The sequence below is a fragment of the Danio rerio genome, chromosome 10 (genome assembly GCF_052040795.2).
Source record: "Danio rerio strain M-AB ecotype USA chromosome 10, GRCz13ab, whole genome shotgun sequence".
Lineage (NCBI taxonomy): Eukaryota > Metazoa > Chordata > Actinopteri > Cypriniformes > Danionidae > Danio > Danio rerio.
The window spans coordinates 5,704,597-5,721,857 of NC_141030.1; the positions used below are offsets into that span (position 1 = coordinate 5,704,597).

General features: G+C 39.0%; 2 protein-coding genes across 4 annotated transcripts in view; both read left to right on the forward strand.

Annotated features, from left to right (window-relative positions):
* The first annotated feature begins 4,385 nt into the window (after positions 1–4,385).
* On the forward strand, positions 4,386–9,954 carry nfil3 (nuclear factor, interleukin 3 regulated). 2 transcript variants are annotated; one of them, XM_087269324.1, is made up of 2 exons: positions 4,386–7,249; positions 7,794–9,954. In XM_087269324.1, the coding sequence occupies exon 2, from the start codon at positions 8,273–8,275 to the stop codon at positions 9,677–9,679; it is 1,407 nt and encodes a 468-aa protein (XP_087125450.1). In that variant the 5' UTR covers positions 4,386–7,249; positions 7,794–8,272; the 3' UTR covers positions 9,680–9,954.
* Positions 9,955–13,218: 3,264 nt separating this feature from the next.
* The window catches only part of auh (AU RNA binding methylglutaconyl-CoA hydratase), a 53,550-nt gene continuing 49,507 nt past the window's right edge, over positions 13,219–17,261 (forward strand). The window contains 3 exon segments of one of the 2 annotated variants that reach the window (NM_001003576.2): positions 13,219–13,496; positions 13,897–13,964; positions 16,026–16,113. In NM_001003576.2, the coding sequence (NP_001003576.2) occupies positions 13,277–13,496; positions 13,897–13,964; positions 16,026–16,113 (376 nt within the window). In that variant the 5' untranslated portion in view covers positions 13,219–13,276. 2 annotated transcript variants of the gene reach the window in all.

Below are 17,261 nucleotides of genomic sequence, written 5' to 3' on the forward strand. Positions count from 1 at the left end.
AGCTTTGTGTGCAGGTTGATGTTAACCAATGACTGTAAAGTAGGTGTTCTTAATCTCCCGCCACTTCCCAAGGAAGGCGGGACTGAAAAAAGACATATTCTCTACTTTTTTTTGACAAATTTACACTTGCATACTGGCCCTCATCCTGCCTGCTGAGATGTCAACAGGTGCTTGTTGCTCCGCGCTTGACGACCTGGCTTGCGTTCGTGATTTACGGGATGCCTACCAGCTGAACGCGATGCCAACACGCCTCGCGAACACTGGCACGCGACGGAAAAGAGAATTTACGCCGGATGAGCTAAAGGACAGTAATTACTGGCTCAAGCGGAATCGTAATAACGAAGCGGCGAAAAAGTCTCGCCAGCGCAAGAGGATGGAGGAGCATCTTCTGGAGACGCGCGCCGTCGAGCTCCAGCGGGAAAACGACAAGCTAAAGGCTGCTCTTTCTGCAGTGCACCACCACCGCGCTGCTACAAATCATCCAGCTGGATTTTCTTTTGGACTCCCAAATGAATGTTATCCGTCATTTCCAGCCACTTTGATTCAACATTGCCCGTTTACTGGTTGTTGCAGGTGTAATCAAACAAATCATTTGAATTCGGTTTTTGATTTGGTTTCATACCCCGTGCCAAATACCAGTCGGCGCACCAGTTTATTAGATGGTTATAATCCTGTAAGAAGACACGGTGACGGCACGAATGCATGCACCTTCGGAGCTTACAGGAGGAATGCAAGTTTTGCGCATGGAAGCGACTCTGGCCTGCCAGACTCCACAAGTGCACCGAACAACCAGACGCGTGGATGCAGCAGCCCTAAAACACTGCCCTTGGCACAGAATTACGCGCGGCAGACAGGAGCCACGCGCGAAGGCGCAATGCAAACAAACGGAGGGACCAAAAAGTCAGTTCTGCTTCCTCACAAACTGCGCTACAAAGTTGATAACGCACGCTTTGCGTCCGCGTACTTTTCATCATAATGAAACCATGCAAGGAAACCGTGCGTTTATTTTTCCTCTTTACAAATGTGCTCCTGATTGTATTGCTTAACTGCGTTTTTATTCAAGAAATCACTTAACTTGCACTGTGAATATTTTAGTTACAATACCTCTTAAATAAAAAGGTATTCCGCACAAGTGAGTGCTTTGTGTTATGCTTTATCCATTGCTAAACTTTTATTCTTACTACACTATTAGAAATAAAGGTACTCGGTCTGTCACTGGGGTGGTATCTTTTTAAAAGGTATAAATTTGTACCTTAAATGTCCGTATTAATATCTCAAGGGTACTAGTACCTAAAAATAAGCACCAAAGTGTTCCTCTTAAATTTTTAGGTACTAATATATAGGGTAGTCCGGGGATGATTGTAACACAATTTTTTCTTTAGGACCTACAACTACCTTTTTTTTTTTGGTTTTTTTAGCTATATGACTGAAACTTTTAGGCAAAGTACTCGCATTTGTCTACTACAAACGTCAACAATTTAATTTTCTTAAACTATATCACAGACTTAATCAATGATGACAAATACAAAGTGGTCATTTCTTACAAGCTACCCCACTACTGGCTAGGTTGTAACACATAGGGTGAGTTGTAACAGGTAGACAAAATGCACAAGCGTACTACAAGCGATAGCCAAACAACAGTTTAATTGTAAATAAATGACTGCAACAATACAATATATGTGAATACTGGAAGTGTATATTGTGTGTGTTTGTGCATGCCTGTATGTGCACATTCATATGTATGTGTGTGAGTGTTTGTATACTTTCAAAGCTCGTGTTTCAACCTACCCCGCCACTGTCACCCATTATTTAGCTAGCTGTATTAGCATGGTGCTTTGAAATTAGCAGGAGGTTGATACACCATTATTTACTAGAGAAACTACAGTCTGACCTGATATAACCCATACAACATCATCTACAATGGCAGATGTACTAAACAAAATATTACCTTGTTATTATTTACCCCAGAATTCAATTTTATATGGTAGGTTTAGGAGATATTGCAAAACTAACTGGAAAATCTCCATGTGTGATTGTTAAATTAACCTGAGGAAACTAAAAATGTTACATGACCCCCATCTTATCCCTGATTTGTGGAATTGGTAGTTACAACTCTTCCTGTGTTTCAGCCCGATCTCCCTCTACTTTTGAGGTACCAATATGAACCCTTTAAGAACAAATGTGTACCTTTTAAAAAGGTACCACCCCAGTGACAGCTCGCCTTTATTTCTGAGTGTACTCGCTTGCTTTCAAAATGCATGTGCAAAATTTATTATTGTTTTTTTATTATTGGTAAAACTCTGCAATAAGCTTCCATTTGTTATTGTGTTTACTGACATGAACAAGCAAGGAATTTATTTATTCATTCATTCATTTTCTTGTCGGCTTAGTCCGTTTATTAATCTGGGGTTGCCACAGCAGAATTAACCTCCAATTTATCCAGCAAGTTTTTACGCAGTGGATGCCCTTCCAGCCGCAACCCATCTCTGGGAAACATCCACACACACTCATACACTACGGACAATTTAGCCTACCCAATTCACCTGTACCACATGTCTTTGGACTGTGCGGGAAACCAGAGCACCCGGAGAAAACTCACGCAAAGGCAGGGAGAACATGCAAACTCCACACAGAAACACCAACTGAGCCAAGGTTCGAACCAGCGACCTTCTTGCTATGAGGCGACAGCACTACCTACTGCGCCACTGCCTCACCTCACAAGGAATTTATTACAGTATTATTCCTATTTGCAGCTGCATGGAAAACATCTGCGTAAAACATATGGTGGATGAGTTGGCGGTTCATTCCGCTGTGGTGACCCCTGATTAATAAAGGGGCTGAGCCAAAAAGAAAATGAATGAATGAGTTATTTCTCTGAATGAAGCCGTTGATTAACAGTTCACATTTACTCAAGTGTATTAACTATGGATTTTTAATAATAAAATTAGTCAATAATTAGTGGGTCGCTGGTTCGAGCCTTGGCTTGGTCAATTGGCATTTCTGTGTGGAGTTTGCATGTTCTCCCCATGTTCACGTGGGTTTCCTCCGGTTCCCCCCAAAGTTCAAAGTCATGCGCTATTGGTGAAATTGGCCGTCGTGTTTGTCTCCCTATGTTCCCATGGATTTCCTCCAACCGGGTGCTCCGGTTTCCAAAGTCCAAAGACATGCACTATAGGGGAATTAAATAAACTAAATTGGCCATCGTGTATGTGTGTGAATGAGAGTGTATAGATGTTTCCTAGAACTGATTTGCTTCTGAAAGGGCTGCTGTGTAAAACATAAGTTGGCGGTTCATTCTACTGTGGCGACCCCTAAAGAATAAAGGGACTAAGCTGAAGGAAAATGAATAAATTATTAGTTTAATTTATAAATAGTTACTTATTACTCATTCTTAAATGCTGACAGTGAACTCATGATCTAAAATTACCTAATGAAACTCTTATTGTAAAGTATGACTGTTTTATGAAATAGTTTCTGAATGTGCACTCATAACACAGCGCAAATGAAATATTATATATTGTTATGCCACTGGATGGCGCAGTCGCACACATATTATTTAATATAGGTCATCCTGGGCGCCACGTTGTGCAACTCCTTGGTTTTAGGTTACATCACATCCACACCTGTTATATCATATCGACTATTAAAGAGCCATAAATTATGTAAATTGACAATTACACAACACCTATAAGTCAAACTAGGTTTGGTAATTGGGGAAAATAAAGCTTGCGGAGGTCATTGAGTTTTGTAATGATGAAAAAAAACGGTTAAAGGGAATCGATTCGCTGTCATTTAAAGCATAATAATAATAATATTAATAATACATAACATTAATATAAATCAGCATAAACTGGTTTCTTTGAATACCATGTTTTTATTTGATGTCTTTGGCATTTTGTAATAACAGCATACAAGTCATCTAGAATTAAATGGGTAATAATTAATATAATAAAATTAATACTAAAAATAATTAAATTATATAATATTATAAATGAAGTATATATAAAATCAAGATTCACTAACATTATAGGCTAGTTCCCAATACTTAACGCTAAAATAATTATGTTAATAGTTACATGAATACATTTCGTTTGAATCTTGTTTTAAGAAAGTCAATGGGAAGCACTTAATAGAAGAAAAGACTAGCTAACATTTGCATCGTCTATTTTTAAGACTCTTTGCTATGTTGAGTATATTACAGTTCATTCTTATGGAGTCATCATTGCTTATGTGCGCCAGCCAGAAGGCTTCTAAAAACGAGGAGCGAATCATTGGCTCAAATCGGAAGATGCCGCGTTTCGATTGGTTCGCAGAAGTGCCAGTCAAAGCGCGCTGCCAATACACTTCAGTAGTGACCTACTAACACAGATCCACGAACAGCAGCCACTCCGGCAGGAAAACGCAAAGGAGAAACACAAGTATCATTTCCAGATGGGATTTTATTGCAGCTGATGAAACACTTCTTAATGTTTTCACGCGCATTATTTATTCCGGATCTCCATCTAAGTGGGGTTTTGGTTACTAGAGGTAAATGTTTTCTTCTTTCGCTGTGATTAGATTGGGTTTGGTTGGGCTCTTTGAGCCGGTAGATGAGTTATAACAGATTGATACAGTAAAGCAACTTTCAAGGCGTCATTTAGCAGTACTTCTATGTTGAGTATTATTATATCAGTGATGCAATATCTTTTTTGACTTTAGCGCTCCTGAGCTGTTGTTGGTATCACTCATACAATGTTTTTAAAATACACATTTATAATGTTTTTAATGTACCCCAGATATAAGATTGGGAGACGGGATAGCCCAGTGTCTGCATATTGGGTGGGTGTATCAGCCTCTCAGGTCATGCATATAATATGCATACTTTGTGTAATTATTTAAATATAAATCAAATAGTTGTAAAATAAATATTATATATCAATCACAAAGCCTTACATGTGTAGAATTGCGCTGGCACACTGAATATGTGACACGCGCTCGCTTTGATGCACGTTCATAATACCGTGCGTAATATTCATTTGGTCTGCGTTCCATAAAGCTTGTTTGCATTTATTGTGTAATAGTGACTGATCATCTTACAGTCCTTGCACAATAACGAAAGCTGGGACACTTCTGATCAAAAAGACTGCGATGGCACGACGTCTTAAACGACTTAAAAAAAAATCTGATATTTCTAATGACAATGCGTTTGGGTAATGTTTCACGCGCACAGATGAGGCTGTCCGGAGTGTCTCAGTCGGGATGGGGTGAATGCAATAAAGGCCTGTCAAATAACACAACAAGGGCATTGTGCCTGTACGCCTTTCCTATAAAGCTGTTATTTCAAAGTAATCCTATCACTTTATTACAACTAATTAAGTTTGTCATCATATCTATTTATTCATTGGAGATTACGGTTGAATACGCGCACCCCTTGACTTTGAGAAATAATTTGTTGCCGTAAACCACCAGAGCAGAGATAATATAATCATGTTCCTTGTTTGTCGAGTTGAGAGATGTTTCGATCGCATTTTTCTAGCGCCCTTTTATTGATTAATTTGTCTCTGTTCAGCCACGTGTGATGCTGCGCGCATTCCTTTGTTCCCCTGTGCTGTTAGTCTGCGCCTGTACCGGAGCCCGACTTCAAGCCCGCCTGTGTTTACAATCTGTTAATAGTGTTATGATCGACCTCACGGCTAAGTTACAACGGTAAACTTAAGTTTATGACCATAGCCGGGGTTAAATGAGGTAATTTCATCTCTTTGATCTACACGGTCACTGCCATGACAAGGTCTCCACATTTGCCTCACAAGTCGCTGAACTAAAATAAAGCGGTCTTCATATTAACGCATTTCTTCGAAAGGGTTTCCACAATTGAATTGAATGTAAGCACGGCCACGTTATAAAAGCGCTTTCCCTTTGAAAGGCTGAGTGTGTGCTCTCAATGCATTACTTTGATCACGACCCGCCTTAAAATGGTGACATAATGGGGCAGAGCATAGTTTGGAAATTACGTTTTGATAGGCACGTTTGGACCTGCTTGATGTTAGGATGTAATATTTTTATTTTTACTTTAAAAAGCTGAAGAACTGTACACATTCTTCATTTACTCTTGTTGTAAAGAAGTCACCTTTTGGTTGGTGACTTTATATAATCAAACACAAGGGCGTTGCTAATAATAATCCTGATGATGTTTCATGAATATTTTAGCAATTTTGACCTGCGTGTTTTTACGATCAGAACCACAAATGAATACTTTTTTAGTCTAATGGGTCAAACAGGTTTGCAAAAAACCAAAGGAATTGTTTATATTGTTTAATTCATTTGTACAGTTCACTCACACAGTTGTTTTCTCAAGCTTTGGTTCGATACTTTACAGGGGCACTGGGGTAGACTACATTTACACGTTGCATAGGTTTTGATTTATTGTTTCCATTTAAAGTTAGATCCTATACAGACAAGAATGTTGTCATAAAATCCCTGTTCTCCTGGAACCTTAAAAATGATTGCCAATTTGCCAGTGTCACTTGTAAACAAACAGTACACACAAGAACACTACGGTTCTCTACTGCCTACAGAGTTAACACATAACATATAAACTCAATGTCAGTTTACATCGGGACAACTCAGTTCTTAATTACTTAAAACATACTGTCTATAAAAGTAACCTTTCTTTAGGGGAGCCTATACAGGTGATTTTGATAGGTGTGTTGTGCGTTTCTTGGTCAATCTCTGTTGTTTCACACTGCATCAGCTGGAAACCTCTACACTGTGGATGTGGCCAAGTGACTGTTAAGGCTGATCTATACTTCTGCGTCAAACGCCGGCGTATGCTACGGCGCTGACGCATAGCCCTTCCCCGTGGCCTTCGGCGTCGCTGACGTGCACCTCTCAAAAAATGTAACTACACATCGCAACGACGCGTAGCGCAAGCTCTGTGATTGGTCGGCTTGGAAGCGCTGACGAGTCTGGGCGGGACTGAGAGCCACGTGAATGGTGCGAGCCTGATGGAGCGATTGTTTACAAGTGTGGAGTCCCGTGAAGGAGCTCCGGATGGAAAGTTTTGTTTTGTGTTTACCTCATAGTTAAAGTTGTTGCACGTCCGCCGGTTCCTGCCTCAAAATAAGCGAGTTTGAGCCACTTGTACATCCCGGAAGTGTTCAGGAAAAGCAAAACAACAGCGGAGAAACTCGACACAGAGGAACATTTACACCTCACTGCCAACTAGCGTTTCGGAAGTGTTAATGCAGACCGACAGAGACAGCGCGCAGAAGTATTAGCCTGATTTATACTTCTGCGTCAGGTGACCGGCGTAACCCACGGCGCAGGCAACGCACGTGGCTGTGCATTTATACTTCTGCGCGCTGTCTCTGCCGGTCTGCATTAACACTTCCGAAACGCTAGTTGGCAGTGAGGTGTAAATGTTCCTCTGTGTCAAGTTTCTTCGCTACTTTTTTGCATTTCCTGAACACTTCCGGGATGTACAAGTGGCTCAAACTCGCTCATTTTGAGGCAGGAACCGGCGGACGTGCAACAACTTTAACTATGAGGTAAACACAAAACAAAACTTTCCATCCGGAGCTCCTTCACGGGACTCCACACTTGTAAACAATCGCTCGCGCGGCGTCGCGCCATTCGCGCGCCTCTCGGTCCCGCCCAGACTCGTCAGCGCTACCAAGCCGACCAATCACAGAGCTTATGCTACGCGTCGTTGCGACGTGTAGTTACATTTTTTGAGAGGTGCACGTCAGTGACGGCGATGGCCACGGCGAAGGGCTATGCGTCAGCGCCGTAGCATACGCCGGTGTTTGACGCAGAAGTATAAATCAATGCACAGCTCCGCGCGTTGCATGCGCCGTGGGTTACGCCGGTCACTTGACGCAGAAGTATAAACCAGGCTTTACAAATGTGTCCTTCATGTCAGTTGAGTTGATCAGAAATAGAGTCACTCCACATCACGTGTATACAGACTCAATGAACATTGTAAATTCTATTGTTTTTATTCACGCTGCACCATGCTGCTCGCATGTGAAGTAGACACAGACATTTTCTTGTTCTGCAAAATGACTGATTTTATCAGCCACATCTTTAGCACCAATGCCTAAGATCTAGAAATTCTCCAGATGCTGTAAGATGATGATGTGTCTAATGTGTATCTGTTTTTATCTCTCCAGATAACCACTGAATTCTCTGAAACTGACTTCACGAAGAGGATACACATGACTTTTATTGCACTTGGTCTACGATGAGATGTTTATTTAAAACCAGAGTCGACTAAAGAGCTTATGCAGTCTTGATGACATCATTGTGTAATATGCAAGCCATTAAGAAAGAGCCCCCATGCAGTGGGCCCTACGGTGGAGAGGACGCCTTGGTGCTGGCTGTAGCTTTGCAAGGGACAGACAGGGACCTGATTAACCACAAACTGTCCACCCTACCTTTCAAGTCCAAGTCCACCAGCTGTCGCCGGAAACGTGAGTTCATACCCGATGAGAAGAAAGACAACCTATATTGGGAGAGAAGGCGCAAGAACAATGAAGCAGCCAAGCGCTCCCGGGAAAAGCGCAGACTAAATGACATGGTTCTGGAGAACAAGCTTATGGCCCTTGGGGAAGAGAACGCATCGCTGAAAGCTGAGCTTTTGTCACTTAAACTCAGGTTTGGTCTAGTGAGCTCAGCCGCTTATGCTCAGGAGGTGCAGAACATCTCCACTTCCACTGCTGCGCTCTACCAGGACTTTATGTCACCCAGTGCCACCAAGGATTCCTACCTAAGTGATCTGGAGCCAACGCGTTTGACCAGCAGCTGCATTTCGGTCATCAAGCACTCACCTCACAGCGCCTTGTCCGACGGATCTGACTCTAGCACAGTTACCCAGGGAAGCCCCCTAATAAATATTTCTAGATCCCCTGACAGCATCAAACAAGAACCCCTGGAAACTGGCAGGTACTCCAAAGAGAGGATCAGTCCTTATGAACTCTACAGGAACTACCTTAGTAGTCCTTTTCCTGGGAACTTCTCCCAGCCATCTCCGTTCTTACAAATCGCTAGATCGTCTAGCAATTCGCCACGAACATCTGATGGCGACGATGGCGCCGTAAGCAAGTCCTCCGATAATGAGGATGAACAGCAGGTCCCAAAGGGTCCAGTTCCAACCAGGTCTGATTCACAGAGCGTGATTGTGTCAACTCTCAAAGTGCCAGATTCCAGTGCCTCAGCTTTGCCTCACAAGTTGAGGATCAAAGCCCGGGCCATCCAGATTAAAGTGGAGGCAATCGATCCCGATTATGAATCATCTGGAAAGTCCTCCTTTCCTGTTGACATGTCTGCAAGAAGACGCTACCAAATGAGTCAGTGTGCTACACCCGAGTACATTCAATCATCTCTTAGCCCGATGTCCTTCCAGATGACCAATGTTCAGGACTGGAATCACCGACCGAAGGAATGGCACGAGGATCACCAGGAGGCCCTAACTAGCTACAAATACCGGCAATGTCCAGACTCACCAAGACCTGTGCCTAACAAACTCATCGTTGACCTTGAAAATGACTCGTATGCCAACTCTGAATCTGAGAATTTGTACTTGAAGCAGGGCATTGAGGATTTGTCGGCAGAAGTGGCCTGCTTGAAAAGACTGATTTCAAAACAGCAGGGGTCTGTTATTGAGTCCACGAAAAGCACTACTGAAATTGACTCCTCATGAAAAGGATGTTTCTGAAACGGAGTTCCCTCAATTTGCACAACGCCTGTTTTCCACTGTGTTCGCTACTGCACTGTGCGGTTGTTATGGTGTCAAAAACCTGCACTTCATTGAGAAGAATGGTGTTTTGTGCACTTACTGTCGTAGTTTGGCGTGTCTTCTTGATGACTCCATTTGTAGCTCAAAAGCCAAAAATTGGGCTGCTGTTAATGTTAACTTCTCGAATTGTATTGTACATTGTATGTTTTCTTTTGTTTACAATAAATGCAAGCACTGAACTCTTTGAGTCTTTTCTCACTTTCTTGCTCATCTAGAAAAGTATATTAACTTCATTGGTGTGGCTTTAAAAAAGAGACTTAAGTGACAAATTTGTAGTGTAACCAACTGTGGACATGGAAAAAAAAATGACAAAAAATGACAAAAGACAAAAGATAGCAAAATAATATTTATGTTTGTGATCAAAAAGGTTTTTGCTCCAAATATAAATCTAGGACTCTACAAAAATACAGTCATGCAAGATATCAACAATTTTTAAATGTTGGTAGTGAAATCTGTATATAATAATGCATTATAGTATACATGCACAATGGATTTTACAAAAACCTTTACTTTTATTGTATAATTTCATCAATAATTTTAGAAAGTTATATTCTGTCATAATACTTGTTTATGGTTATTCCCATTTAAGCATGATCATAATATTTGTACTTTGCCTCCATTTTATTTTCAGTAGTCTTATTTTAAATTGCTATAATGTATCATGAATGGATTATATTTTGGACAACATTTACTGTAATATCAACACAAGTATATTGCAATCAGAGCAATAAAACTAGCACACACTGAATGATGAATGAACTTTAGCCTTATGATAAAGCAGATCTTAAGTAAACAGCGTTAAGATATGAGCATTAATATTGATAAGTGCATAATCCATCACAACATGGTGATCACTGTGTTATAAATTACCATACACATAAAATTATAACCACAAGTAGGTTATAATTATAACTATTTATAACTATATTTATAAAGTATAACCACTTACTATAAAACTGTTGTTAGGATTATTTATAATACGACTTATTTTGTATTATTATAAAGCCTTTTGCATGCAACAAGGGTCAATTGAATCTCTTAAAAGCAAATTGGATACTGTGTGGCTAAGCTGTGATCTGTATGGTTACTACTCTTATAGTATTATTATATTATAGTCAATTTTCATGCAGGTTAAAACAATCTTTGATGGTTTTCAACTATTTTGATGCTTTAAACATTTGAGAATTTAATTTCATCACTTCAAAATATGAAGAAACAAATTAGTTATTTTATAAATGTAAATATCTACTGACTGCACAAATGATTAAAGTAAATTTACCATGGTTTTATTATAGTTCATTAAGTTCATTAATCATGCTTTTTTAGCATATTGATAAGGCATGGGCCAGTATAAGATTCTGACGGTATGATAACCTTGGAAAAAAATGTCACAGTTTTACGGTATTGTGATTACTATTCTAAAATAGTAGTAATAAATATTAAATTAAAAAAATATTTTTAGGCTGCGCAGTGGGTAGCATGTTCACCTCACAGCAAGAAGGTTGCTGGTTCGAGCCTCGGCTGGGTCAGTTGGCATTCTGTGTGGAGTTTGCATGTTCTCCCCGTGTTGGCGCGGGTTTCCTCCGGGTGCTCCGGTTTCCTCCACAGTCCAAAGACATGTGGTATTGGTGAATTGGGTAAGCTAAATTGTCCATAGTGTATGTGTGTGAATGAGTGTGTATGAATGTTTCCCAGTGGTGGGCTGCAGCTGCAGCTGGAAGGGCATCCATTGCATAAAACATATGCTGGATAAGTTGGCGGTTCATTCTGCTGTGGTGACTCCAGATTAATAAAGTAACTATGCCGAAAAGAAAATGAATGAATGAAAAATTCTTTTTAAATGTCTGGTTAAAAGATAAAAAAAAAATTCCCCCTTTGTACACAATATATTTTATTTTGAGAAACGTTTAAAATAGATTGGAGCAGTAAACATGTCAGGCTAAATAATTCAAATGAATCATTGACTTCGGCTGTCTTCATTCGTTTAACACAGATATTTTTCAACTTGAAAAAGCAAGTTTGGATACCTTTTCTGCTGGACATACTGTTGTCCTAAAAAACTTAAAACAAAATGTAAAAAAAAAATCGTCAAAAATCGTCCCATGCCTAATATTGATTATCATGTGTATAACTGAAATTTTGCTAAACATTATGGTTAGGTTTTAGCATATTAAAAGCATGGCTAATTTGTACCGTAATTTAACTACAAAAAAATATATATTTTTCGTTGCTTTAAGTTTGGGTGAGGCAGTGGCGCAGTAGGTAGTGCTGTCACCTCACAGCAAGAAGGTCGCTGGTTCGAATCTCAGCTCAGTTGGCGTTTCTGTGTGGAGTTTGCATGTTTTCCCTGCCTTCGCGTGGGTTTCCTCTGGGTGCTCCGGTTTCCCCCACAGTCCAAAGACATGCGGTACAGGTGAATGGGTAGGCTAAATTGTCCGTAGTGTATGTGTGTGTGGATGTTTCCCAGAGATGGGTTGCGGCTGGAAAGGCATCCGCTGCGTAAAAACTTGCTGGATAAGTTGGCGGTTCATTCCGCTGTGGCGACCCCGGATTAATAAAGGAACTAAGCCGACAAGAAAATGAATAAATTAATGTTTTAAGTTTCTAACAACGAGTAATCTATATAATTGAATGCAACAATGTACATTTTAAATCAGAGGTAATACACACAGTAGGGCTGCACGATATCGGAAGAATTTAACATAGCGATATTTTATTATCATGCGATTTATAGTTCAATATGAATTCAATTCCACCAGATGACTTGAACATCTATAATTTCAGATAGCATAAATCACAACTTTATCATTATCTGTAAGCATAGAAAAGGCAATAAGGAAAAGCTACAAATTAAATATGCAATGTTTTATTGTTTTTCTAGGTGTTTAACAGTCACTTAAGTTACTCAGGTAAACAGTAATTGAAAACTCAAATGGTATTACATAATATTACAGCGTAGTCTTTACTGTATAAGTAATTCAATAAAATAATCATTATTGCATTTTCAGACGGTACAATTTCAACATTGCATATGCTGCTATGTGACTATTGTGAATAAACACATTGCGATATCAATGCTAAACCAATATATTATTTGTAGCCCTACTTCCTACACAATGTTTAGCGGGTCCTACCAACATATAACAGCTTGGGTAGTATTTTTACCTTAAGCTTATCCACTGTTCACAAAAACGAGGAAATGTTATTATAGTGTACGTTACCTTTATACCTTGCACTAAACTTAGAATATGAATTTCTAATTAGCAAGCCGACTTGGATAAAGCGCCTGCTAATTAATTAAATTAAATGCCTAATGGCGTACATATATATTTTTAATATATACATATAAATATATACCATTTTACCTATAGAATTAAGTTCATGACCAGCAAATCCTTTTCTTTTTTTCTGAGGAGAAATCCCGCCGCTGAGACACCAGTCACGTGACACGAGCACTACGTCACTCGCAGTTCAGAGTTGAAAGTCAGGGAAGGCTGCAGCATGGCGGCTATAGTGAGGTGTAGAGCGCTTTTTCAGCTTTCTCGCTCTCAAATAAACATTTCTAACGGCGTTTACAGATCGGACAGTGTTTTGCAAACATGTCTTCCTAAAAGGTTGCCTTGTGTGCATCGCGCGTTCAGCGGAGGTGTGCGACTGTACAGCTCTGAAGTTAATTCTGGAGATGACCTTATCGTTAGATACCTGGACGGTGATGATTCAGGTAGAAGACAAGACGAAGTTACTGATCACTGAGTTTTTGTATGGGATTATTGAGAGTGACGTGTGTGTGTGTCACCTCGCTCACTTCAAAACAGTGTGTGAACGTCTTCCCTGTTAATGTTAACCCATAATTCAAGAGCTCCAAAACAGTCAGTCATTTGACTTTAATAGCTTGACTTTAGAATCTATAATCTGGTCATTAACATTACCAAGTCACAGAATTTTAGTGATATATATATAGTGATAAATATTTTTAACTTGCCACTTTCAGAGTCTTTTCCAGTTTTGCATTTATTATGATATAACTCTGCATTAATTATGAATTTTCCATTATGTTTTTTTATTTACTTGCGTATTTTGAATAATAATTTTTAGTAGAGTAACTCTTCTTGTGTTTATAGGGCTTGTTGTTATGGGGATTAATCGCCCTGAAGCTAAAAATGCCATCAGCAAAAATCTTGTTTCCATGGTGAGTATTTTTGCAATCTGACTTCTTAATTTAATATAACAGTCAGGTTCCAATCTATTAATTTCCTTCATGAAACTGTTTTATAACAATCATTTGTGAATCATAAAAAATACAGACCTTCATGGTTTTTAAGATTATGCCAATGTAAAGTTTCAATGGCGTTGCAGCTCTTTGTCGATTGAATGTGGTTAGGTGCACAATCTTATACCTTTGTCTTTTTGAAACACGAACAAAATTGTGTTTCTGATTTAAAATCAAAATGTTGAGATTTACACAATACCCTATATAAGTAATTGGCATATAATGTTTCAGAAAAGGCTTGAAATAAGCCTTTTCTGATTATTCAATGTTTTCATGATGTAGGGCCAGATAGAATCAGCGAATTTTTTTATTTTTTTCTATCTCTGCTGAGAATTTTGGTAAAAATCTGCAGATTTCTGCATAATTATTTTAGGAGTATCATAACTAAAACCTTAATATGTGAAATTAAAAATAATATCTTTTAAACTTTTATTTAGTGTTTAAAATGCAAATCCAATTAAATACACTCTATTTGGTAAACAAAGCAAGTCTCTCATATAATGTATATACTAAAAGACAGAAAATAATACTGTACAAACTGCATTGTACATAAATCAGATGAACATTTTCACTTTAATCAATAATATTACTGTAAATAATTTAAAAACTGAAAAATATAGATTTAGGGTGCTTTCACACCTACACTTTTGTTTCGGAACGTGTCTCGTTTGCCCAGTTAGCGCGGTTCGTTTGGCATATGTGAACAGGGCAATCGCGCTCTGTTCCGCGCCAAAGTAATCGCTCCGAGATCGCTTGAATGAGGTGGTCTCGGCTCAATTGAAACTAACCCTGGCGCGGTTCGATTACAGTGAGAAAGCTATCTGATCCGAGCGCGGTTATATCACAGTGTTTTATGGATATGTAATAGGCATACGGCTATATGAAGAGAGAATTATGAGTATGGCAGGAAGTTTCGCGAATATCCGGATGCCCGCAAATGAGTGATGATCTCCTGGTAATCTCGCGTCTCCCTCCCGGTCCTCAAATAGGCATCGTCGCGCACCCTTCTCACCCCTCCCCACCGCATCACTCCTCAGACACGTCGCGCGCACGCACCCTGTCAATCACCACCAAACCACCACCTCTCCTGACAGCTTAGCGGGACACTACAAAATAAACCCTGACACTCTGACCAATGTGAGGAGAGTTTACTCGCACGTGACATGTTTTAGCTCTTTTGGTCCGATTAGAAACTTTGCAGTGTGAAAGCGAACCGCTGTGAAGAGCAAAGAGCAACAATGTAACATTTGTAATCTCCGTTTCGGAACAACTGAATCGATTCACAGGTGTGAAAGCACCCTTACACACATTTACTAAAGTAAATTAAAATAATTAACGATGGGCTAAAAATCTGCGGAATTCTGCGCTCTGAGATTCCGTGTGGGCCTAGATTCAGCCATTTTGCCGGCACAGAATGTAAACAATGCCATAGATATAAACATTAGATGTCACCAGTGCTTAAGATCGGGGTTACAGATTCAGCATGTTACCCGTGGATGTAAAGGAGTCGCAGTTGAAAGTGAAGAGGGTTGGGGAGTTGCAGGTGAAAGTGAACAGCGGACTGGGGAGGAGGGCGGTTAAGGTGGGGGATCGGTAAAATTCTTTATTGAAATTCAAATTCTTTCCTTTGCACCCCCCATGAGATTTGTGAACATAATCGAAGAGAACAAATTAAGTATTTATGTATTTAAAGTGTATAACAAAATCTCAGAGAACACATGGTAAAACTTACATTTTAAGGTAATCCAGCAATGAACTTTGACTGGACCAGGAAAAAATGGGCTTTCATTCCTTTTTGGTGTATTTTGAGCTATCATTGGCCTCCATTGTTCTTGGACCTGGCAATCCTTTCTGGAGTTGTAACATCTTAACAATGATAATGTTTAATGCATACATTTTGCCGAATTTGATTGGATATCAAATAAATAGTTGAACCTATTCAATGCTCACTTTTAAATTTTAATCTTTTGTTTTTGCTAGATGTCTGAAGCCTTAGAGTCTATGAAGACGGACAACACAGTGCGTACTGTAATCTTATGCAGTATGGTGCCTGGAATATTCTGTGCAGGTATTTAAGCGTTGAAGTGTTAAAGGAAGCAGTATATGTACAGTTTTTCAGCATTTGATGAAGACATCTTAGGATTAGTTTACCCAAAATTTAAAATTGGGTTATTAATTACTCACCCTCATGTCGGTTCAATCTCCTGAGACGTTCATTCATCTTCAGAAAACAAAATAATATGTTATAGGTGAAATCAGAGAGCTACTGTAATCGTAGACAGCTACTGTCTCGAGATGTTTAATGTCCAGAAAAAGAACCAAAAACAGTACATGTGACTGTAGGGGTTCAACAGCAATCATACAAAACTCCATGAACAATTTTGTGCAAAAAATCTAAATTATAAAAAGTCACATGGAATGTTTTCACAATGTTTTTTTTTTCCCTGGACTTTGAACATTCCGGGATTGTTGCTGTCTATGAAGAATGACGAAATGAGTAATTAGTGCCATAACCCAAAAAATACTATATCTGAAATGACTGGTTTCATAGTCTTGGATAACAAAAAATGTTAATTGAGTCATTTAATACAGTTTTGTTAAAGGATTAAAAACAAAAATTGCTATTTTTAAAATAAAAATATATAATGAATCATAATTCAAATGCGATCATCCATGACTTTTTAACCTGCATACAAGTGGTGTGATGGTGCATAATGATAATGACATGTATCTTGTATTTTATGTCAAGATTCAGTCCTTTTTTCCCTTCATATTAGAGATGCAATAATAGGTCTTGGAAAAAGAACTTAAACCTGATAGCTCTGAAAATCTATGTCCCATTTTGTAAATCGGCATCCAAATCCACTTCTAGAAAACATTGCTACATTACATGATGTAACATTCACCAGAGAAAACGCTTTTTAGAGACCATTTTGATGAATGTTAACAATAACAATGGTCCTTATGTATTTCCTGTCTTACATTTTTAATTTCCATAGCTTCCGAGAATGCAAAAAGGTCCACATATGGATAATGTTATAATATGATGTTATTAATGTTAAGATAATGTTTAACAAAATGTAATAAAAATAGTTTCTGAAGACACCTTTAATTTTGTAGTCTAATGTATCATAATGTAGACTAAGAATTGAAAGTATAATCTATTGTATAATAATCATAATCCAACATTTTATTATGTTTGTACTCCACAATCAT

Coding starts and splice junctions, on each gene's coding strand:
- nfil3 (XM_087269324.1), top strand. CDS start 8,273: ATGACATCATTGTGTAATATGCAAGCCATTAAGAAAGAGCCCCCATGC.